Below are 24202 nucleotides of genomic sequence, written 5' to 3' on the forward strand. Positions count from 1 at the left end.
CTCGCCAAGTCTCAGAGCCTGTCTTATGGCGAGACAGAAGCCAAGCATGCCAGGATCTGCTCGGCCACGAGAAGGCAGCAGAATCCAAATCGTTTGAAGAAAATCCTGAGGCATGCAAAGGCTCGCCAAGTCTCAGAGCCTGTCTTATGGCGAGACAGAAGCCAAGCATGCCAGGATCTGCTCGGCCACGAGAAGGCAGCAGAATCCAAATCGTTTGAAGAAAATCCTAAGGCATGCAAAGGCTCGCCAAGTCTCAGAGCCTGTCTTATGGCGAGACAGAAGCCAAGCATGCCAGGATCTGCTCGGCCACGAGAAGGCAGCAGAATCCAAATCGTTTGAAGAAAATCCTGAGGCATGCAAAGGCTCGCCAAGTCTCAGAGCCTGTCTTATGGCGAGACAGAAGCCAAGCATGCCAGGATCTGCTCGGCCACGAGAAGGCAGCAGAATCCAAATCGTTTGAAGAAAATCCTAAGGCATGCAAAGGCTCGCCAAGTCTCAGAGCCTGTCTTATGGCGAGACAGAAGCCAAGCATGCCAGGATCTGCTCGGCCACGAGAAGGCAGCAGAATCCAAATCGTTTGAAGAAAATCCTGAGGCATGCAAAGGCTCGCCAAGTCTCAGAGCCTGTCTTATGGCGAGACAGAAGCCAAGCATGCCAGGATCTGCTCGGCCACGAGAAGGCAGCAGAATCCAAATCGTTTGAAGAAAATCCTAAGGCATGCAAAGGCTCGCCAAGTCTCAGAGCCTGTCTTATGGCGAGACAGAAGCCAAGCATGCCAGGATCTGCTCGGCCACGAGAAGGCAGCAGAATCCAAATCGTTTGAAGAAAATCCTAAGGCATGCAAAGGCTCGCCAAGTCTCAGAGCCTGTCTTATGGCGAGACAGAAGCCAAGCATGCCAGGATCTGCTCGGCCACGAGAAGGCAGCAGAATCCAAATCGTTTGAAGAAAATCCTAAGGCATGCAAAGGCTCGCCAAGTCTCAGAGCCTGTCTTATGGCGAGACAGAAGCCAAGCATGCCAGGATCTGCTCGGCCACGAGAAGGCAGCAGAATCCAAATCGTTTGAAGAAAATCCTGAGGCATGCAAAGGCTCGCCAAGTCTCAGAGCCTGTCTTATGGCGAGACAGAAGCCAAGCATGCCAGGATCTGCTCGGCCACGAGAAGGCAGCAGAATCCAAATCGTTTGAAGAAAATCCTAAGGCATGCAAAGGCTCGCCAAGTCTCAGAGCCTGTCTTATGGCGAGACAGAAGCCAAGCATGCCAGGATCTGCTCGGCCACGAGAAGGCAGCAGAATCCAAATCGTTTGAAGAAAATCCTAAGGCATGCAAAGGCTCGCCAAGTCTCAGAGCCTGTCTTATGGCGAGACAGAAGCCAAGCATGCCAGGATCTGCTCGGCCACGAGAAGGCAGCAGAATCCAAATCGTTTGAAGAAAATCCTGAGGCATGCAAAGGCTCGCCAAGTCTCAGAGCCTGTCTTATGGCGAGACAGAAGCCAAGCATGCCAGGATCTGCTCGGCCACGAGAAGGCAGCAGAATCCAAATCGTTTGAAGAAAATCCTAAGGCATGCGAAGGCTCGACAAAGTCTCAAAGCCTGTCTTAGGGCCAGACAAAAGCCCAGCATGCAAGGATCTGCTCGCTCGCGAGAAGGCGAGCAGGCTCCAAAGCATTTGGAAAGTTTTCTACGGCACGCAAAGGCCTCACCAAGTCTCAAAGCCTGTCTTACGGCGAGACAGAAGCGATCAGCGTTTCAGACGAAAATTAATTCATGAGTACGACACGAGATAGTAATCAACAACATTTTTATTAATGGCTAACAGAGGGGATAAATTTCATAAACGTTGTTCATTACAATACAAGAAGAAATATATCAAAAAGATGGTGGGTCAGTGAGCCGAGCAGCATCGGTTGGCTGGACCTCCTCGGGTGCGGGAGGGGTATCACCAGTTGCGTCCGGGGGGGTGCTCGCCTCGCCAACATCAGCAGGGACTGCACGAGGAGGAGAGTTACCCTCCTCAATCACGATCGGCTCTAACCCCTCGGCATCTTCCTTGGCCGCCTCCTCGTCCATATGTTGAGCAACACCAGCTGCAAGGTCATCCATCTTCAGATCAGGGTGTTGCTTCCCGAGGACGGCCATGATACAACGATACGAATGCCGAAGTCCCTGGTCGTACTGGTTGTCGGCCTCCCTCTCCAAGTTCTCTACATGAGCTCGGTGGGAATCGCGGAGAGATTCGAGCTGAGCCTCATACATAGCCCTCTGCCCTTGGAGGTCCTCCTTAACCTTGGTCAACTCCTCCTCGAGTGTAATGGCTTTTGCTTGAGCAAGGGACTCTTGCTCTATCAGCTTGAGGTTCTCAACGTTTAGCTCCCCCGCCTTTTTCTCGGCAACGTCAGCTCTGGTCGTCGCCGATTGAATGTCCTCCTTCATCTTCCTGTCGTAACGGCCAACCTTGGCCTTATAGTAGGTGGCCATGCAGCTGAGATGGAAAGCACTGTACTGCATGGCTCCCACCAGCTCGCCCAGGGTACAACCGTCAAAGCCCTCCAGGTCCTTCTTGCTCACGAGTTTAGACAACTCATTGAGATAGGGAACCAAGTGTTCTGGTCGGCTGTCGGGTAAGCGGGACCGAGGCACAACAGGTGGAGAAGAGGAAGCAGGATCAGTGGCCGCTCTACTGGATTCCCCGACTCTAGCAGAGGCAAGAGGGAGAGCCTGCAAGGGAGGAACCTGCTGCACGATGTTCTTTCGCTTCGCAGCGGGAGCATCTTTGTCCTGGTCCCTATCGGTTGTTGGAGGCCGAGAGCGTTTCCTGGTCAGAGCTCCAATCACTGCGTCCTCCATCTTATGGCCAGGAAGTATCAACCGAGACTCGAGGAAGTTGTATGTAGATAGCAGTTCTCGGCTCGAGCAGGAATTGGCCAATACAGCCTCGACCCGTTTAAGCAGACCAGGTCGGAGCGGGAAGTGAACACCCCAGGAAACTACAGCACAAACAGACACTTGGTTAGAGACAAACCAATACAGCAGGAACAATTATGGATACAAGACATCTAAAGCGAGCAGGCAACCTGGGACCGTGAAACGGGGTGGGACGCGACAATCCTTCCCGTCTATTTGTGCAACTTGACCCCAGGGACCCCCAGCAAAAAAGAATTTCCTCTTCCAAGTCCCACCACCACCAGTTGGAAGATCAGTTATGGGTTTCCTGCTCTTGGTACCAGATTGGAAGTAGTACCAGCCGGCATCTTTAGGGCTGCTCTTCAGCTGGTACAGATGCTTCACCTCATCAACCGTGGGCTCGCTTTGGCAACATCTGTCCCACAATATGAACAGACCAGAGAGCACTCTCCACCCGTTGGGGTTCAGCTGACCAGGAGCCAGATTTAGCCCGTTAAGTATCCGGGCAAAGTAAGGCTGCAAAGGACACCTCAGCCCATACTTAAAGCTCTCCAGATACAGGGTAACGTATCCCCTGGGAGGCCGGCTAGGTGTATCCTTTTTTCCTGGGATCCTAAGAGGTATCTCACCAGGAATACTATACCTAAGTCGGAGGTCATTGAGCTCGTCAAACGTGGTCGTACACGACATGTAGTCAATGGCATAATCACGCGACAAGGCTCTACCCCCTACTGTACCCCGTTCTTCTGGTCGTGATGCTCCTGATGGGGACGCCTCACTAGAATCATCCCCTTGACCCTCACTCAAAGTGTTCTCCGATCCAGAAGACCCTTCTTCATCGCTACTGTCGCTCGAGGAGGTTGTTTGGGGAGACATCCTCCTAGCGCTAGTACCAACACTAGACCTAATGGGCTCTAAGGGGATCCCGGGATCAAAAGTAAAATCAGCGGGCAGACTAGGCAAAAAACCTAGTTCGTCGTCACCAACCTCAACGACCTTCTCCTTACCCTTCGACATATCCTAAGTTCTAACCAAAACACCACCGCCAACTACAACCTCAAGCAAAGCAGAGAGAAAGGAGATTACCTACAACTAACCGATACCAAAAAAAAAATAGAAAAAATACCTGAAGCAGGGACTCGGTCAGAGAGAGACAGGGATGACAGCTTTGGCGCCGAGGTTCATTCGCCGGAGAGACAAGAATGGAGAAAATGACGAGTTCGTGTTTGAAGATTTTGGGTTTCCTTACTGAGAAGCAAACTCTTGGGCTGCCAGCATTTAATGACGCATATTCCGAGAATCCCGTAACCGTCGGTTTGAAATTCAAATGGAGGGGGGGATTTCTGCCACGTCACCTCGTCCGCAATTAAATGCGACATGACTCCTGGCAGCCTTTTCCAAACCCACGCGAGCGAGTACTATCGAGTTTCTACTGCTGGTCCACTACATTACCCAACACCAGAAACTGGGGGACCGGTGTTTGGGAGGGATACTGTTTGGGACAAATGCGTCGAAGGGACCAGGAATGACGAGCAGACATCTGATGGCGAAGTTCTGCGCACCGGTGTTTTCCGTTAAAGCCTGGCGCGTGGAAGAACAGGAGCAGAAACATCCTGCTCGTCCACGATGTTGTCGTCCGCGAGGCCAATTCCTATAAAAGGCATGAGGCCATTCCGGCTAGAGACCGAGAGGCGAGGAGACCCGGTCGACGGCAGTTGGCAAGACGCGCTCTCCAGCACGAGAACCTAGGCACAACAGCCACGCTTTCCCCAGAACCGCGACGTAACACGCAAGATCTCACGGAGCCATGACAGCCACACTTTCCCCAGAACCGTGGCGTAACACGCAAGGTCTCACAGAGCCGTGGCAGCCACGCTTTCCCCTGAACCGTGGCGTAACACGCTAGATCCCATGTTTTGCCCATAACGCAGCAGTTGGAGTCCCATACCGTCTGGAAAAGAGCGGAAGACTGAGATTCAAAGGAAGCCTATAAAAAGGTAGCCAACGAAGGTAAAAGGGTTAGCATTTTTAAGATAAAAGGGAAAACCACAAAAAAGCCATAAGGCCTGTGGCAAGCGTTCCCCGAACCTTCATATCTGACTTGAGCGTCGGAGGGTTTGCGCCGGGAGAACAACCGGCGTACTCTGACTTGTCTGTGTGTGCAGGGACATCCGGAGAAGAAGCATTACTAGGAGACCTCCTGGTCGTGGTAGAGTTGATCGAGCAGGGATCCTGGTCGTAGAACGAGGAGAACCGGAATCTCGCATCAACAGTATGTATCATTTGATCAGTAATAATGTTAGGTTAATCACAAATTCATTATATAAAATATTTTGTACAAAATTGATAACACATAATGTACAGTATCGATGTGATGAGAACACCACACAGCCCAATCATTATTTTGTATTTCTATTCAACCAATACTATTTTATCACATCAGCTTTAAGAGTAGCTTAATTATAGCTAGCTCTAGCATTACTCGTTTTGATTCAAATGATTTTCGAATTTTTATCATTTGCATGGTCAATATATAGTTCCTCTCTCTTTTCTTTTTCCCCCTTTTAATTGTTTTCCTTGTGTGAAGTTTGCCAACATGATAGATGCGAGAAAAGACCTGAGAGATTATTGGAGAATTGTCGCGAAAAATCAAGACATGCCTGGGGAATCAACTCAAGGTCTCATTCCTGAAGATCAAGCCTCGACCGTCTCTAAAACCACAGCCTATTGCCATACACATGAAGATTCTGAGCACACCATGGAGAAGCGTGTTTGGGAGGGATACTGTTTGGGACAAATGCGTCGAAGGGACCAGGAATGACGAGCAGACATCTGATGGCGAAGTTCTGCGCACCGGTGTTTTCCGTTAAAGCCTGGCGCGTGGAAGAACAGGAGCAGAAACATCCTGCTCGTCCACGATGTTGTCGTCCGCGAGGCCAATTCCTATAAAAGGCATGAGGCCATTCCGGCTAGAGACCGAGAGGCGAGGAGACCCGGTCGACGGCAGTTGGCAAGACGCGCTCTCCAGCACGAGAACCTAGGCACAACAGCCACGCTTTCCCCAGAACCGCGACGTAACACGCAAGATCTCACGGAGCCATGACAGCCACACTTTCCCCAGAACCGTGGCGTAACACGCAAGGTCTCACAGAGCCGTGGCAGCCACGCTTTCCCCTGAACCGTGGCGTAACACGCTAGATCCCATGTTTTGCCCATAACGCAGCAGTTGGAGTCCCATACCGTCTGGAAAAGAGCGGAAGACTGAGATTCAAAGGAAGCCTATAAAAAGGTAGCCAACGAAGGTAAAAGGGTTAGCATTTTTAAGATAAAAGGGAAAACCACAAAAAAGCCATAAGGCCTGTGGCAAGCGTTCCCCGAACCTTCATATCTGACTTGAGCGTCGGAGGGTTTGCGCCGGGAGAACAACCGGCGTACTCTGACTTGTCTGTGTGTGCAGGGACATCCGGAGAAGAAGCATTACTAGGAGACCTCCTGGTCGTGGTAGAGTTGATCGAGCAGGGATCCTGGTCGTAGAACGAGGAGAACCGGAATCTCGCATCAACATTTTGGCGCCGTCTGTGGGGATCCAGAGCAAAAAGCTTCTGTCGGTAGCAAGAAGAGGGGTGGAGTGAGCGAAAGTCAATGGAGATAGGAGGAAGTAGCGCACAAGGGGGTGACATAAGGCTTAACGATTCCGTGACGCTGAGGGAGGTGATCAGCGAAGCACGGGAAAAAGTCATGTTCGACCGGATGGAGCGAATGGAAAAGCAGATGGAAACCTTGACAACCATCCTGCATGAGCTGCGGAACGAGCGAAGGGTAACCCAAGAGGGAAGGGTGAGAGGCGGTGGAGCGGCACCAGGTACCGATAGTGCGGAGAGAAGTCGAACCGCTGGGAGATTTGGCGGTGAGAGAGGTAACGTACCTCTGCGGGGAGAATTTCATAGAGAAAGAGAGCAGTCCCCGGTAAGACAGACTTGTGACGGGGGCGACGGGGTGGTGAACGCAGAGGAAACAGAACTGAGGCAACACTTACATGATGCAGAGCGAGAGCGGGATCAAGCTGCAGCGCGCGACCCTGGTCGCGCAGGACAGCTGGAGGAGGAAGTGCGAAGGCTAGCGCAAATAATTGATGACATGCAAGGGAGGAACAGAGCCCCTGGTTGGAGGATAATGCTGGACGGGGAATCACCGCTCGCAGCAGAGATCATGAGGGCAGTTATTCCAAGAGATTTCCGCCTCCCCGACCTCAGATACTCGGGAAGAACTGACCCGCTGGTGCACATAGAGCGCTTCAACGACTTAACGGGGGTCCAGGGATTATCTCCATCCCAAAGGTGCAGGGTGTTCCCACTATCCCTTGAGGGACGTGCACGAGAATGGTACAGGAAACTTCCTCGGGGCAGCATAAAAACCTTCGAGCAGATGTGCCAGGAATTCGCAGAGCAGTTTAGTGGGGCAATGTCGCCGGAAGATGACATGATGGAGCTGAAGAGCATGAAACAGGGGGAGCAAGAAACCCTTCGGGAATTCATCAAGAGGTTTCATCGGGCTGTCCTCGACTTGGGAGCCTTCAACCACCCTCAGGCGTTAAGGGGACTGAAAGAAGGGGTGAAGATAGGAAGGCTGTGGTACAATTTGAGAAGCCCAGCTATTCAAACGTATGCAGCCGCATACGAACAGGCTAAAAGAGACATCGAGATTGAGGAGGAGAAGGCTGCACGGATCAAGACAGACCAGTTGGAAGGGTTAGGGAGGAAAGAGAAGAAAGCATTACCAACTAATGGACCAAACAGGAGGAGGGACCACCAGATCTCCGGTAGTGGAGCAGGAGGTAGGGTAATTGCTTACCAGCCTCATCAGAGGCCGCCACAGTATCAGCGCAGCAGGGCGCCACCTCCTCGCTCCCCAGCTAGGGAGCCTTGGAGAAGACATGATTCGGCATCCGGCGACCTTCATCAACATTCCCACGGTAGCAGGACGAGCAGACCAGAAGCACTCCCACCGCCCCCAACTCACAGTGGGGCAAACAGAGAAAGAGCAGTGCATCTGGTCGACCAGAACCAGGACTATGGGCGGTACACTCCCTTGAAGATGCCCCTGGATGAGGTGTACGAGGCCATAAAGGGTCGAGGGCTGCTGCACCTCCCCACACCAATAACAAAGCTACCCAACAGGAGGGATAGAGGACGTTATTGTAAGTTCCATGGCACCCATGGCCATACCACAGCAGAGTGTAGAGATCTCAAGACCCAGGTCGAAGATTTGGTGAGAAATCGGTACCTGGACGAGTTTATGGATGGGACTTTCCCGATGGTGGCCACCATGGATGAAGGGGAGCAGAGTGATGGAATCTTGAGACGCGAGCCGCCCGCAGCGAGGGTGATAGCTGGGGGCCCAACGTTGGCTGGAGATTCGAACAGATCGAGAAAAAATTATGCCAGATACGCCATGACCAGTAAAGAGATACTCTTCAACACCCCGGCAGCCAAACGAGCAAGGGTCAGGCAAGTGCCAATCATGTGGACGGATGAGGATGAGGAAGGGATTCTATACCCCCACGAGGACGCTTTAGTCATCAAGGCCACGATCGCTAGCAAGAAGTTTGACCGGATACTGGTTGATACGGGGAGCTCAGTTGATGTGCTATTTAAATCAACTTTGGAAGAGATGGGAATAGCCGACCGGAAGTTGGAATACACCAACACCTCCTTGAAGGGGTTCGGAGGAGGGAAGCTGGTCCCTCTGGGCGTGGTCGAACTGCCTATCACAATCGGGAGCCCCCCGTCAGAAAGAACAATGATACTGGACTTCGTCGTAGTGGACGAGGAAGGTCCTTACCAGATGATCCTGGGTCGGCCATTTTTAAGGATGAGCAAAGCGGTGCTGTCCAACCATTATCTGTCTCTAAAGTACCGGGTGAATGGGGTAGTCGGAGTGGTACGAGGAGACCAGAGGATCGCAAGAAGCTGCTACTCCTCGGCAGCAAGGGAGGCGATGCAGATAACATCCCTCGATACCCGAGTGGAAAACAAGACTGGCAGACAAGAACCCGTAGAGGATCTGGAAACAGTAAGCATGGGACCGGAGAACCCGGGAAAGACGATCAGAATCGGGTCGAGACTTGAGGGAGAGCAAAAGCAGGAGTTGGTGAAATGCTTACAGGCTCATGCCGACGTGTTTGCCTGGACACATGAGGACATGCCAGGGATTGACCCAGAGGTAGCATGTCATAGGCTGGCAATAAAGAAAGGTGCTCGGGCAGTAAGGCAGAAGAGGAGGTGCTTCAACCAGGAGAGGTATGAGGCTGTAAGTGATGAGGTGGAGAAGCTTCTGAGAGCAGGGTTCATTCGGGAAGTTAATTACCCAGAGTGGATATCGAACGTGGTGTTGGTAAAGAAGGCGAACGGCAAGTGGAGGATGTGTGTGGATTTCACAGACCTCAATAAGGCGTGCCCAAAAGACAGCTTCCCTTTACCAAAGATCGATCAGCTAGTAGATTCAACGGCTGGACATGGTCTGCTTAGCTTCATGGACGCATTCTCGGGATACAACCAGATCCCCATGTACGAGCCGGATGAGGAGAGCACGGCTTTCATCACTAACCAAGGTCTGTTCTGTTACAGGGTGATGCCATTCGGTCTCAAGAATGCTGGGGCCACCTATCAAAGGCTGGTGAATAAAGTCTTTAAGCCCTTGATCGGGAAAACCATGGAGGTGTACGTGGACGACATGATCACCAAGTCCAAAGTCCCGAAGGAACATGTCAGACATCTCGAGGAGACTTTCGAGCTTTTGAGGAAGTATAAGATGAAGCTCAACCCGGAGAAGTGTGCTTTCGGGGTCGAGTCCGGGAAATTCCTGGGATTCATGGTGAGCCATAGGGGGATTGAAGCAAATCCCGAGAAGATCCAGGCGATTGTGCAAATGACGTCTCCTCGAAACCTGAAGGAGATGCAGAGCCTCACGGGGAGGTTGGCGGCGTTGAGCAGATTCATATCCAAGGCTACAGATAAGTGTCAGCCATTCTTTCAAGTGATAAGGAGGGGAAAGAAAACGGAATGGACCCCAGAATGCGAGGAAGCCTTCCGGAACTTGAAGCATTACTTGCAGCAAGCTCCGCTACTGTCCACACCGAGGGATGGGGACAAGTTGAATCTGTATTTGGCGGTATCTGATCGGGCCGCCAGTTCCGTTCTGGTGAGAGAGGAAGAAGGAATTCAGTATCCGATATACTACACCAGCAAGGCCCTGCTCGACGCTGAGACCAGATACCCAACGATGGAGAAATGGGCACTGGCCCTTGTGGTTGCTGCTCGGAAGTTGAGGCCGTACTTTCAAGCATTCCCGGTCTCGGTAATCACCAACCAGCCATTGCGTCAAATTCTGCACAAGCCGGATGCCTCTGGTCGGCTCGTCAAATGGGCTGTAGAACTGAGCGAATTCGACTTAGACTATAAACCCCGCGCGGCGATAAAGGCCCAGGCAATGGCCGATTTCGTAGCTGAGTTCGCGGAGCCTGAAGTATGCTTGGATCAGCAAGATGCAGATATAGGCAACGACGAAACTCAAGTATGGCAGATATCTGTGGATGGGTCATCAGGAGAGCGGGGTTCAGGAGCAGGGATTGTCCTGGAAGGCCCAGAGGGGGAGGAGATCTCTTATGCTGTAAAGTTGGAATTTGCAGCCACAAATAACCAGGCAGAATATGAAGCCTTGATAGCAGGGCTGGAATTGGCTAGGGCCGTGAAAGCGGACAGAGTTAAGATCAGAACCGATTCCCAGCTGGTTGCGAATCATGTCAGTGAAAGATTCCAACCAAGAGAGGAGAAGATGGAACAGTACCTAAGGATAGTCAGGCAGATGATGGGGAAGTTCGAAGCAGTGGAGGTGATACAAATCCCCAGGGAGCAGAATAGTCGAGCAGACATTTTGGCTAGGATGGCAGCCGTCGCCGACCCAAAAATGCCAAAGTCGGTCCCCCTAGAAGTAAAGTCTCGCCCGAGTATCGAGCAAAATTTGGGGGTGTTGCGGATAGAACAAAAAAGCTCGTGGAGGGACCCGATAGTTTCGTACCTTAGAGACGGGGTCTTACCACCAGATAAGCTACGGGCTCGGAAGATTAGAGCTCAGGCCTCGAGATACACGATGATCGATGGGGTACTGTATCGACGAGGATATACATTACCGTTCCTTCGGTGTTTGGACGATGACGACGCGGATTACGTGCTGAGGGAAGTGCATGAAGGAATTTGCGGAAATCATTCTGGCGGGAGGTCCCTGGCCCACAAGGTCTTAAGGCAGGGATATTTCTGGCCGACGATGCACCAGGATGCGCAAAGGAAGACCAGGAGCTGTGCAAGCTGCCAGAGTTTTGCAAATTTTTCTAACCAACCACCAGAGAAGCTCACCTCCATGGCCTCCCCTTGGCCATTCGCTCAATGGGGAATTGATCTGATCGGCCCATTGCCAAAGGGACGAGGAGCAGCAACACATGCGATAGTCGCTATAGATTACTTCACGAAGTGGATAGAGGTAGAAGCCCTTAGCAGGATCACAGAGAAGAAAACAACAGACTTCGTGTGGAGAAACCTGGTCTGTCGATACGGGATCCCATATGCCTTGGTAACGGATAATGGCAGGCAGTTCGATAATCACAGCTTCAGGGATTTCTGCCAGAACCTCGGGATAGAGCTGAAGTATTGCTCGCCTGCTCACCCCCAATCGAATGGACAAGTAGAAGCAGCCAACAAGACAGTCAAGAGGCTTCTGAAAACCAGGCTCGGAGCAAAAAAGGGTGCGTGGGTTGACGAGCTGTCAGGTGTGCTATGGGCATACAGAACAACCCACAAAACCGCAACGGGGGAGACACCGTTCGCTTTGGCTTTCGGACATGAAGCGGTCGTGCCGGCTGAGGTAGGAACGACCACACACCGGACAGACCATTTCAATGAGCAGGAGAACGACGAGCAGATATGTTTGAATCTTGATCTGCTAATGGAGAGGAGGGAACAAGCAGCCGAGCGATCAGTCACTTACCAACAGAGGGTTGCTCGGTATTATAACCAGAAGGTGAACATACGGCAATTCAGGGTCGGAGACTGGGTACTGAGAAGAGTGAATCAGAGCACCAAAGATTCGACTCAAGGAGTGCTGGGACCGAATTGGGAAGGGCCGTATAGAGTCAAGCAGATAGCGGGGCCCGGAGCTTACAAGCTGGTTCGCGCGGACGGCCACGAAGTGAAACGCCCATGGAACGCAGCACACCTCCGAAAATACTTCCAGTAAGACTTGCTCACATTTTAAAGCAATTTCTGCTCATGCTGTCTATCTTTTATTTTTATGTTTTATGTCCGAACAATTTCATGTAAGTCAAATCCTGCCATTAATGTAACGTCGACGAATTTATTTCGCTTGAAACCGAAAAAAAAAAAAAAAAAAAGAAAACAAAACAAAAAAAAAAAATCCTAAGGCATGCAAAGGCTCGCCAAGTCTCAGAGCCTGTCTTATGGCGAGACAGAAGCCAAGCATGCCAGGATCTGCTCGGCCACGAGAAGGCAGCAGAATCCAAATCGTTTGAAGAAAATCCTGAGGCATGCAAAGGCTCGCCAAGTCTCAGAGCCTGTCTTATGGCGAGACAGAAGCCAAGCATGCCAGGATCTGCTCGGCCACGAGAAGGCAGCAGAATCCAAATCGTTTGAAGAAAATCCTAAGGCATGCAAAGGCTCGCCAAGTCTCAGAGCCTGTCTTATGGCGAGACAGAAGCCAAGCATGCCAGGATCTGCTCGGCCACGAGAAGGCAGCAGAATCCAAATCGTTTGAAGAAAATCCTAAGGCATGCAAAGGCTCGCCAAGTCTCAGAGCCTGTCTTATGGCGAGACAGAAGCCAAGCATGCCAGGATCTGCTCGGCCACGAGAAGGCAGCAGAATCCAAATCGTTTGAAGAAAATCCTAAGGCATGCAAAGGCTCGCCAAGTCTCAGAGCCTGTCTTATGGCGAGACAGAAGCCAAGCATGCCAGGATCTGCTCGGCCACGAGAAGGCAGCAGAATCCAAATCGTTTGAAGAAAATCCTGAGGCATGCAAAGGCTCGCCAAGTCCCAGAGCCTGTCTGAAGGCGAGACAGAAGCCAAGGATGGGAGGACCGGCTCGGCCACGAGAAGGCAGCAGAATCCAAATCGTTTGAAGAAAATCCTAAGGCATGCAAAGGCTCGCCAAGTCTCAGAGCCTGTCTTATGGCGAGACAGAAGCCAAGCATGCCAGGATCTGCTCGGCCACGAGAAGGCAGCAGAATCCAAATCGTTTGAAGAAAATCCTAAGGCATGCAAAGGCTCGCCAAGTCTCAGAGCCTGTCTTATGGCGAGACAGAAGCCAAGCATGCCAGGATCTGCTCGGCCACGAGAAGGCAGCAGAATCCAAATCGTTTGAAGAAAATCCTGAGGCATGCAAAGGCTCGCCAAGTCTCAGAGCCTGTCTTATGGCGAGACAGAAGCCAAGCATGCCAGGATCTGCTCGGCCACGAGAAGGCAGCAGAATCCAAATCGTTTGAAGAAAATCCTAAGGCATGCGAAGGCTCGACAAAGTCTCAAAGCCTGTCTTAGGGCCAGACAAAAGCCCAGCATGCAAGGATCTGCTCGCTCGCGAGAAGGCGAGCAGGCTCCAAAGCATTTGGAAAGTTTTCTACGGCACGCAAAGGCCTCACCAAGTCTCAAAGCCTGTCTTACGGCGAGACAGAAGCGATCAGCGTTTCAGACGAAAATTAATTCATGAGTACGACACGAGATAGTAATCAACAACATTTTTATTAATGGCTAACAGAGGGGATAAATTTCATAAACGTTGTTCATTACAATACAAGAAGAAATATATCAAAAAGATGGTGGGTCAGTGAGCCGAGCAGCATCGGTTGGCTGGACCTCCTCGGGTGCGGGAGGGGTATCACCAGTTGCGTCCGGGGGGGTGCTCGCCTCGCCAACATCAGCAGGGACTGCACGAGGAGGAGAGTTACCCTCCTCAATCACGATCGGCTCTAACCCCTCGGCATCTTCCTTGGCCGCCTCCTCGTCCATATGTTGAGCAACACCAGCTGCAAGGTCATCCATCTTCAGATCAGGGTGTTGCTTCCCGAGGACGGCCATGATACAACGATACGAATGCCGAAGTCCCTGGTCGTACTGGTTGTCGGCCTCCCTCTCCAAGTTCTCTACATGAGCTCGGTGGGAATCGCGGAGAGATTCGAGCTGAGCCTCATACATAGCCCTCTGCCCTTGGAGGTCCTCCTTAACCTTGGTCAACTCCTCCTCGAGTGTAATGGCTTTTGCTTGAGCAAGGGACTCTTGCTCTATCAGCTTGAGGTTCTCAACGTTTAGCTCCCCCGCCTTTTTCTCGGCAACGTCAGCTCTGGTCGTCGCCGATTGAATGTCCTCCTTCATCTTCCTGTCGTAACGGCCAACCTTGGCCTTATAGTAGGTGGCCATGCAGCTGAGATGGAAAGCACTGTACTGCATGGCTCCCACCAGCTCGCCCAGGGTACAACCGTCAAAGCCCTCCAGGTCCTTCTTGCTCACGAGTTTAGACAACTCATTGAGATAGGGAACCAAGTGTTCTGATCGGCTGTCGGGTAAGCGGGACCGAGGCACAACAGGTGGAGAAGAGGAAGCAGGATCAGTGGCCGCTCTACTGGATTCCCCGACTCTAGCAGAGGCAAGAGGGAGAGCCTGCAAGGGAGGAACCTGCTGCACGATGTTCTTTCGCTTCGCAGCGGGAGCATCTTTGTCCTGGTCCCTATCGGTTGTTGGAGGCCGAGAGCGTTTCCTGGTCAGAGCTCCAATCACTGCGTCCTCCATCTTATGGCCAGGAAGTATCAACCGAGACTCGAGGAAGTTGTATGTAGATAGCAGTTCTCGGCTCGAGCAGGAATTGGCCAATACAGCCTCGACCCGTTTAAGCAGACCAGGTCGGAGCGGGAAGTGAACACCCCAGGAAACTACAGCACAAACAGACACTTGGTTAGAGACAAACCAATACAGCAGGAACAATTATGGATACAAGACATCTAAAGCGAGCAGGCAACCTGGGACCGTGAAACGGGGTGGGACGCGACAATCCTTCCCGTCTATTTGTGCAACTTGACCCCAGGGACCCCCAGCAAAAAAGAATTTCCTCTTCCAAGTCCCACCACCACCAGTTGGAAGATCAGTTATGGGTTTCCTGCTCTTGGTACCAGATTGGAAGTAGTACCAGCCGGCATCTTTAGGGCTGCTCTTCAGCTGGTACAGATGCTTCACCTCATCAACCGTGGGCTCGCTTTGGCAACATCTGTCCCACAATATGAACAGACCAGAGAGCACTCTCCACCCGTTGGGGTTCAGCTGACCAGGAGCCAGATTTAGCCCGTTAAGTATCCGGGCAAAGTAAGGCTGCAAAGGACACCTCAGCCCATACTTAAAGCTCTCCAGATACAGGGTAACGTATCCCCTGGGAGGCCGGCTAGGTGTATCCTTTTTTCCTGGGATCCTAAGAGGTATCTCACCAGGAATACTATACCTAAGTCGGAGGTCATTGAGCTCGTCAAACGTGGTCGTACACGACATGTAGTCAATGGCATAATCACGCGACAAGGCTCTACCCCCTACTGTACCCCGTTCTTCTGGTCGTGATGCTCCTGATGGGGACGCCTCACTAGAATCATCCCCTTGACCCTCACTCAAAGTGTTCTCCGATCCAGAAGACCCTTCTTCATCGCTACTGTCGCTCGAGGAGGTTGTTTGGGGAGACATCCTCCTAGCGCTAGTACCAACACTAGACCTAATGGGCTCTAAGGGGATCCCGGGATCAAAAGCAAAATCAGCGGGCAGACTAGGCAAAAAACCTAGTTCGTCGTCACCAACCTCAACGACCTTCTCCTTACCCTTCGACATATCCTAAGTTCTAACCAAAACACCACCGCCAACTACAACCTCAAGCAAAGCAGAGAGAAAGGAGATTACCTACAACTAACCGATACCAAAAAAAAATAGAAAAAATACCTGAAGCAGGGACTCGGTCAGAGAGAGACAGGGATGACAGCTTTGGCGCCGAGGTTCATTCGCCGGAGAGACAAGAATGGAGAAAATGACGAGTTCGTGTTTGAAGATTTTGGGTTTCCTTACTGAGAAGCAAACTCTTGGGCTGCCAGCATTTAATGACGCATATTCCGAGAATCCCGTAACCGTCGGTTTGAAATTCAAATGGAGGGGGGGATTTCTGCCACGTCACCTCGTCCGCAATTAAATGCGACATGACTCCTGGCAGCCTTTTCCAAACCCACGCGAGCGAGTACTATCGAGTTTCTACTGCTGGTCCACTACATTACCCAACACCAGAAACTGGGGGACCGGTGTTTGGGAGGGATACTGTTTGGGACAAATGCGTCGAAGGGACCAGGAATGACGAGCAGACATCTGATGGCGAAGTTCTGCGCACCGGTGTTTTCCGTTAAAGCCTGGCGCGTGGAAGAACAGGAGCAGAAACATCCTGCTCGTCCACGATGTTGTCGTCCGCGAGGCCAATTCCTATAAAAGGCATGAGGCCATTCCGGCTAGAGACCGAGAGGCGAGGAGACCCGGTCGACGGCAGTTGGCAAGACGCGCTCTCCAGCACGAGAACCTAGGCACAACAGCCACGCTTTCCCCAGAACCGCGACGTAACACGCAAGATCTCACGGAGCCATGACAGCCACACTTTCCCCAGAACCGTGGCGTAACACGCAAGGTCTCACAGAGCCGTGGCAGCCACGCTTTCCCCTGAACCGTGGCGTAACACGCTAGATCCCATGTTTTGCCCATAACGCAGCAGTTGGAGTCCCATACCGTCTGGAAAAGAGCGGAAGACTGAGATTCAAAGGAAGCCTATAAAAAGGTAGCCAACGAAGGTAAAAGGGTTAGCATTTTTAAGATAAAAGGGAAAACCACAAAAAAGCCATAAGGCCTGTGGCAAGCGTTCCCCGAACCTTCATATCTGACTTGAGCGTCGGAGGGTTTGCGCCGGGAGAACAACCGGCGTACTCTGACTTGTCTGTGTGTGCAGGGACATCCGGAGAAGAAGCATTACTAGGAGACCTCCTGGTCGTGGTAGAGTTGATCGAGCAGGGATCCTGGTCGTAGAACGAGGAGAACCGGAATCTCGCATCAACAAAGCGTTTTGTCAATAATAACTTTGAGCTGATGCCTGATGTTTCAATCTATGACAACGGCATTAAGCTGACGAAACAAAAGGCTTTTGTCAAGGACCTCGAGCTACCTGATGTTTCAATTTATGACAACGGTATTAAACCAAAGGATAAGCAGAGATCCTTCGCCAAGAACTTCGAGCTCATGCCTGATGTTTCAATTTACGACAACGGTATTAAGCCAACCAAACAAAAGGCTTTTGCCAAGCACTTCGAGTTCTTGCCTGATGTTTCAATTTACGACAACGGTATTAAGCCAACCAAACAAAAGTTCTTCGCCAAGGACTTCGAGCTCATGCCTGATGTTTCTATTTATGACAATGGTGTAAAGCTAGCCAAACAAAAGTTCTCCGCCAAGGACTTCGAACTCATGCCTGATGTTTCAATTTATAACAATGGTGTAGAGCTAGCCAAACAGAAGGCATTCGCCAAAGGCTTCGAGCTCATGCCTGATGTTTCAATTTATGACAATGATATTAAACCATCGAAGAAGAGTTCATATGCCAAGGACTTTGAGCTGAAGGCTGATATTTCAATTCATGAACCGACCGAACAAAAATAGGTTATTAGCAGTACGGATCCGCAGCCAGATGCTACAATTTATCATAATTAAATAAATGATCATGCTTGCAATCAGGCGCAGGATGGAGTCTCTTACCATATTTAATGTTGTAGAAGAGTAGCCACATATATGTGATACTGCTTTCCTTGTTTGTGTGTGTTGTCAAAAGCGCTGTTTCTAAAGTAATGTAATAAGTGCTGAAGTAACCCATGCAATAAAATCATGTCATGCGTCTTTAATTTTGTTTTTTTTTTTTTTTTTGTTCCTCTCTGTCTTAAACAATCTTATGATAGATTATTTACAAGTTATAATTTATAAAGGGAGAAACTATATTAAAATAATGCTTTATACATAAATATTCTATCCCTTAACCTCGTATAGCTAATTAAGTTTGTATTTTTTTTATTTACAACGACATGCTTAGATGTTTAAATTGTTTTTTTTTTCTTTTTAAAGGTAAGAGGGTTGGGTCAATCAAAATTAATTTTTTGACCCTGACCTCTCTAAGATTCGAACTTGGGTGGCTAGCTAACTAAGATTACTTGAAACCACTCGGTTGGGTCTCTAGGGACCTTGGATGTTTAAAAATTGTATTTTGAATTGTTATTCAGATGAAACAATATAATTAACTTTAATTTCAAAGTCAATTTGTCCCTATTTAGTTTTGAGATGCTGTAATTTTTAAACTAACTGCTTGGAAAAAAAAGTTGTAATCTTAAAAATAAAAATTGATAGTGTGGAAAATATGATTTTAAATAATAATTTTAACAAAATAGTAAAGAAATATTATTTAAATTAGGGAGTGCCTAAGTTACAATAAATGTATCTTACGGTTTTTTGTCTTTTTCTTCTTTGGCTAATTTCTTTTGGGTCCTTTTATTTTTTATCTTTTACAATTGTGGATGTATTTGACTTCTTCCATCCCTTCTACACCTATTTCTTATTCTTTCTAAGGTTTTGCTTATTTCTTTAAATAACATTAAATGGTTATCAAATTCATATAAATCTATAATTTCAGAGTAAATTTCTAGTCCTAAATTTATTATTCCTATTCTTTCTTGTTCTAGTAAATCTATTTTCTGAGTTATTAGATTTATATATGTATTTAATATGTTTTCCCATCCTAAAATCATATGATCTATACAATCTGCTAATTCATGTATTATGTTAAATGCATGTTGATTATGATTCATAATGTTTCCTTTTTATACCAGTATACTAGAAATTTTATAAATTCATCTATAAACTTCATTTTCTTTTCTATTAATATTTCTCCTCCCGTTGTGTCTATATGCCTCTCTCTAAGTTCTTCTGTTAATTCGAGTTCTATGTTTCTTATATTATTCTTATCAGTTTTTAAAGCCATTATGAGATTTTTTATTTCTTCTTTGTTATATACCTTTAAAGTATATAAGCTGTTAACTATTGTTTGTATCGGATCCATTAATTAATTTTATATGAAATAAATTATTATCAAGATTTTAATTCTTAAGAATTATTATTCTGGTTATGGCTCTGATACCATTTTGTTTGGGTGAAACTAAAATTTAAACTGAATATCAATAAAAATTAAACTAAATATCAAATTTAGACTGAAAATTAAAAACCAGAATGAATGAATATTTCAAAAGGTATATTTCATTTATTATGTGTATGCCAAAACTATTTATAGCACATATCTATCATATCCCGTATCACTATTATTCCTTAAAAATATGGCTATAACTTGTTCTCCATCAATTGTTCTAGGGAATGTATTAGGAAGAGTAGGAACATATAAGTCATAATAACTATTATTAGTTTTTAAAATATATGTAGGATTAAGAGTTTGATTTAAACTTCATGTTACATCTTCTGAATAAAATATTTCTACTTTTATAAAATATATATGATTATTTATTATACTAGTGTAATATCTGATTTCATTATAAATTTCCATGATTACAAGCTATACTGACTATAGGTACGTGGCTTGTTATCCCAAAGTACAGAGGATACTAACGCCCAATCGGGATCGTCTATCCAATTTACGTCATGGGTTGCTCGCCTATATACCTTATAATCCTTATATTATATTTTTTATAATTCAAGTTCTTCATTATCTGAATTTTCTAAGTAATTTATGTATGATGGTCCAACTTCTCTATTTCCATGTTCTACATATGCCAGGGCTATGTCAATTCCTTGTTCTACAGTTAACATAATTATGTTATGCTTTAAAGTATCTATTTCTATATGATTTATAATTTTTCTTCTTATTTCCTTTGGTAATTCAAGCTCATATACTGCTTGTAGTTCTTCTGTTCTAACAAGTTCGTCTTTATTTAAAAGATAAGAGCTTTGTTTAAAAGATCCTAGATTGAAATCTATTATCATTGTATAATCATTATATGTTATCCTAGTTGTTGGGTTTATCATATGTTCCTTAGAACTTCCTAATAAGATGTCGTTATTCATTAAAATATTTCACTTCAAGAAATTAGCTCTTCCTCCATAAATCTCCTCATCAACAATCATCAACAAACTTCCACCAACAGATAAGGATTGAGAATTATTACCCAAGTTATTCTTGTTCCTTTGCCTTTCGATCTTTCTCCAGTGACCTGCAGCCTTGTTGTCCTTATTCCCTCAACGGCCTCCTTGCCTCAACGGGATCAGCGGACTCGAGTGGCCTTACTGTATGGAATACGATCGTTGTGCTTAGAAATGTTGAATAAATTTAGGTTTCTCTTTCCTTTCTATGGTGATTTTTTTTTTGATTAGTGATGTATTGATTTAGGATTCTGAGCTGAGAAGAGATTTAGTTGTTCATGAAGATAATGGAAGATAATGGAGTTATGGCTGAATGATAAGCTCTTAGAGCTTATTGCTTTTATTTATATCCCAAGTCACCTCGGGTTTATGTTTACATTTCTGCCCTCGTATTATTGGGCTTTTACATTATTGTTACATTTTTGCCCTTGTATTATTGGGCTTTTACATCACTCACTTATTTGTCAAGCATCTTACGAGCTTTATCTTGTCAAGCATCTTTATCTTATCTTGTCTTCTTGTCAAATATATGTCAAGCATCTTTATCTTATCTTGTCTTCTTGTCAAACATCTGTCAAGCATCTTATCTTTATCACGCGCTTTATTTTGTCTGCCACAGCTTTCTCTTATCTTGTTTTATGTTGTCGGCCACAGCTTGTCTATCATTGCTTTATGTCCATGAGTTGATAAGCCTGCTCCATGGTTTTACTGCTACTAGGGAAACGCATAGTACTTATTTCGTTGATGAAGTCTACTAACAGATTTGAAGGTGTATGGTCATCCTCAGAAGTTATAAGGATGTAATTCTGGAATTTAATAATGGACCTGAAATTTCTTTTATACAAATCCTTAGCTATGCTCCATATGGCTTTTATTCCTCTGGCTCTTCGAGTTCTGATCCAAGATTCATTTATGTGAGGAACATTTGTATATTCTGTTCCTACTTCGACTTTGAAATTTTTTGTAAGATGGCCTACAGAAATCATATAAAAAGCCTGGTATTCAACATTCTGATAGTATTCTGGGCTTATGGTATAAAATTTTAAGTATATGGGTCTTTTTTGGGCAAACCTTGAGACTTCTTTTATTAGTAAATCATCAAGGCTGGCTATTTCTCGAAGGTCTATACCGGGATATACTAAGTCTAAATAGCCATATTTTGCTATTTTTCCAACAAGGAGTGGGTCTGCTCCTTTTGTAACAATCATCCTGGGGTACATATTTTTTCCAGGTGCTTTGAAAATTGTATTATTATGAGAACAGGTGGAATATACCCATGTGGAGAATTGTTTATACTCTTCTTCTTTTGGATTTAGGGGTTTCTCCTCTTCTTCTAAGTAAGGATTGTCTATTTGAATAAACTTTTTTGGAGGGTCTGATTTTGGTGATTCAACTTCTATGGATATGATTTTATTTGGAACTGGGTCAGAGATTGGTTTATCTTCTCTGAAGGGTCCACTACTGCTTCCGATATTTGGGTTTGTTTCTATTGGGCTCGTGTTTATAGAGAGCGCCTTTGTTAAGTCGTCTATGTATGACTCTAACAAATTTACTCCTTTCTCATGAGCCTCAGAAGCCTCTTTTATGTATTGTATTGCATCAATTATGTCAGATGCTTCAGCCTTGAGTCTTTGTATCTCGGCTTTTATTTTTCCGATAATTCTATTTGCTTCAGAATTCATTCTCCAAATTCTATGTTCCTGCTTAAAAAGTCTGCAAGGAAATTGTTAGTCCCTTTTATATGTACTATCTTAAAATTGTAATAAGACAGATAAACTTGCCATCTATGTAATCTTCTATATTGAGGTTCATTTGGCAAAATTTTATTAATAAGGGAACTTACTTGAGAATTATCTGTTTCTACAATAAATTGTTTTTGAAGTAAAAATAATGAGAATTTTTTAATTCCTTTGTATATTGCAAGGAGTTCTTTTTCATGTACTGGATAATTGATTTGTGCCTGATTAAATGTTCCACTTGTATATCGACAAATTTCATTTATATCAGTTTTCAGAATTGCTCCCCAATATAAATCTGATGCATCTGTTTGAATTATTAATTTATCTTTTTCGTTAGGTAATCTCAATGCTGGGAGGTTTTTACATTCTTGTTTTAAATTTTTTACAGTTTCTGTATGTTCTTCACTCCATCCTCTAGTATTATTTTTTCTTAGTAATTTCTGAAGTATATTTCTCTTTTTGGCTAGATCTTTTATAAATCCTTCTGCATAATTTAAATAACCTAAAAATTTTTGTATTTGTTGTTTATTTTCTAATTTATCTGGAAATTCGATTATTTTTCTTCCTATATGGCTCTGAAGTCTAATGCCTTGTTTGTCGAGTATCATTCCTAAGAATTCTATTTTCTTATGTTCTATAACTGCTTTTTTACTAGATAATACTATACCTTCCTTAATACATATATTAACAAATTCTTTTAAATGGTGTCTATGTTCCTCCACTGTTTCTGATGTTATTAATATATCATCAACATATACTATAATATAGTTATAATTTCTAAATATTTTATCCATTCTACTCTGAAAAATTTGAGGGGCATGTTTTAGTCCAAAGGGCATTACTAACCATTCATAATGTCCTTGTGGGGTGCTAAAAGTTGTATAAGGAATACTATTTTCTTCCATTTTTATTTGCCAAAATCCTGATTTACAGTCGAATTTTGAATAATAGGTCTTATTTTTCACAAGATTTATCAATACTTCTTTATTAGGGAGAAAATATCCATCAAATTTTGTATATTTATTTAGTTCTTTATAATTTATTACCATTCTTGCTTTTCCTCTAACTTGTTCTGCTCTTTTCCTGACCATAAATGCTGGGCTATTATGTGGGCTATTGCTACTCCTAATAAGTTTTAAATTTAATAACTCTTTTATTTGGATTTTGAATTCTTCTCTATCTTCTTCTGTATACATCATGGGTTTTAATCTTATGATTCTATTTTCAATTAATTCTATTTTTGCTTTAGGATGATCTAGTTTCCATAATGCTAACGGGTTTTCTTTATAAACTTGTTCAAGTTGTGACTTTATTGTCTCTAATTGTATATTGTAACTCTGACTTTTTTGTATTAAATAATATTTTTCATAAATGTGCTTATCACCACGCTGGGCTGGCTGAACTCTGTAGGGTCGAAATTCACGAGGGATGCGTAAAATATGATTACAAAGGGTTTTTAAGGTGATCATGTATGTAGTCTGCTGGTAATATTGAAATTGTTGTAGAAAGTCATTTCCTAAAAGTATATCACAATCTAGATTATTATATTGAAAGATTTGGTTAATACTAATTATTTTACTGCCTAATAATATTTCAAAGTTTAATATGGATTGATTTACTTGTTGTTTATCGCCAGTAATTCCTACAATTTTTAATTTTTCATTTGATTCCCATCTATTAGATAAAAAGGATTTCATAATAGTTATTTTACTACCTGTGTCAATTAAAGCACAAGTATCTATGTCTTTTTCTGGTATATTTATTTGTATATAAACAGACATAAGGTATTTTACATAAGCTTGTTTTAACATGTGTCGCAAACTATTCTTTGACCTTGTATAAGGAAAGTTATTTTATTTGGTTCAATTTTGTAATACTCTAAATCACTTAAAAAACTATTTCCTAGTACTACATGTTTTTCTGGATCTGTAGTCATAAATGAATCTATATAACAAGGTAATATTATTCTAAGTCCTTCTATTATTACAGGAACTTTGACTTCTTGTTTACAAATATATTTATTACCATTGAAATCAGTATATTCATAAGGAATTTCTTTTTCTTTTACTAAAAATCCTTTATTTTTAGTGTGGTTCATATAATTATGGCTAGTACCAGTATCTATCAATATAGGTATTTTTGTTGTATAGTTTATTCCATTAAAGTATTGTCCTAGTATTTTTATTACATTATTAGTAGGTATGGATCTAACTAACTGTTTATCAGTGCTTAATCTTCTAGATGAACTTCCTCTTATT

General features: G+C 45.5%; 4 protein-coding genes across 4 annotated transcripts in view; 2 read left to right on the plus strand and 2 right to left on the minus strand.

Moving 5' to 3' along the window:
- Positions 1-24202, plus strand: part of LOC102609330 (SWI/SNF complex subunit SWI3D) — a 65702-nt gene that overhangs the window by 13647 nt on the left and 27853 nt on the right. The gene's annotated exons all lie outside the window — the stretch shown is intronic.
- Positions 1784-4008, minus strand: LOC127899085 (uncharacterized). The gene is made up of 2 exons (XM_052431901.1): positions 3074-4008; positions 1784-2986 (listed from the first exon to the last, which is right to left on the minus strand). The coding sequence occupies exons 1-2, from the start codon at positions 3918-3920 to the stop codon at positions 1869-1871; spliced, it is 1965 nt and encodes a 654-aa protein (XP_052287861.1). The 5' UTR covers positions 3921-4008; the 3' UTR covers positions 1784-1868.
- LOC127899086 (uncharacterized) lies at positions 13686-15924 on the minus strand. Its single transcript, XM_052431902.1, has 2 exons — positions 14976-15924; positions 13686-14888 (listed from the first exon to the last, which is right to left on the minus strand). The coding sequence occupies exons 1-2, from the start codon at positions 15820-15822 to the stop codon at positions 13771-13773; spliced, it is 1965 nt and encodes a 654-aa protein (XP_052287862.1). The 5' UTR covers positions 15823-15924; the 3' UTR covers positions 13686-13770.
- Positions 17107-17673, plus strand: LOC127899129 (uncharacterized). The gene has a single exon (XM_052432104.1). It carries the CDS (start codon positions 17107-17109, stop codon positions 17671-17673), a length of 567 nt encoding a protein of 188 aa, XP_052288064.1.

The sequence above is a fragment of the Citrus sinensis genome, chromosome 8 (assembly GCF_022201045.2).
Source record: "Citrus sinensis cultivar Valencia sweet orange chromosome 8, DVS_A1.0, whole genome shotgun sequence".
Taxonomy (NCBI): domain Eukaryota; kingdom Viridiplantae; phylum Streptophyta; class Magnoliopsida; order Sapindales; family Rutaceae; genus Citrus; species Citrus sinensis.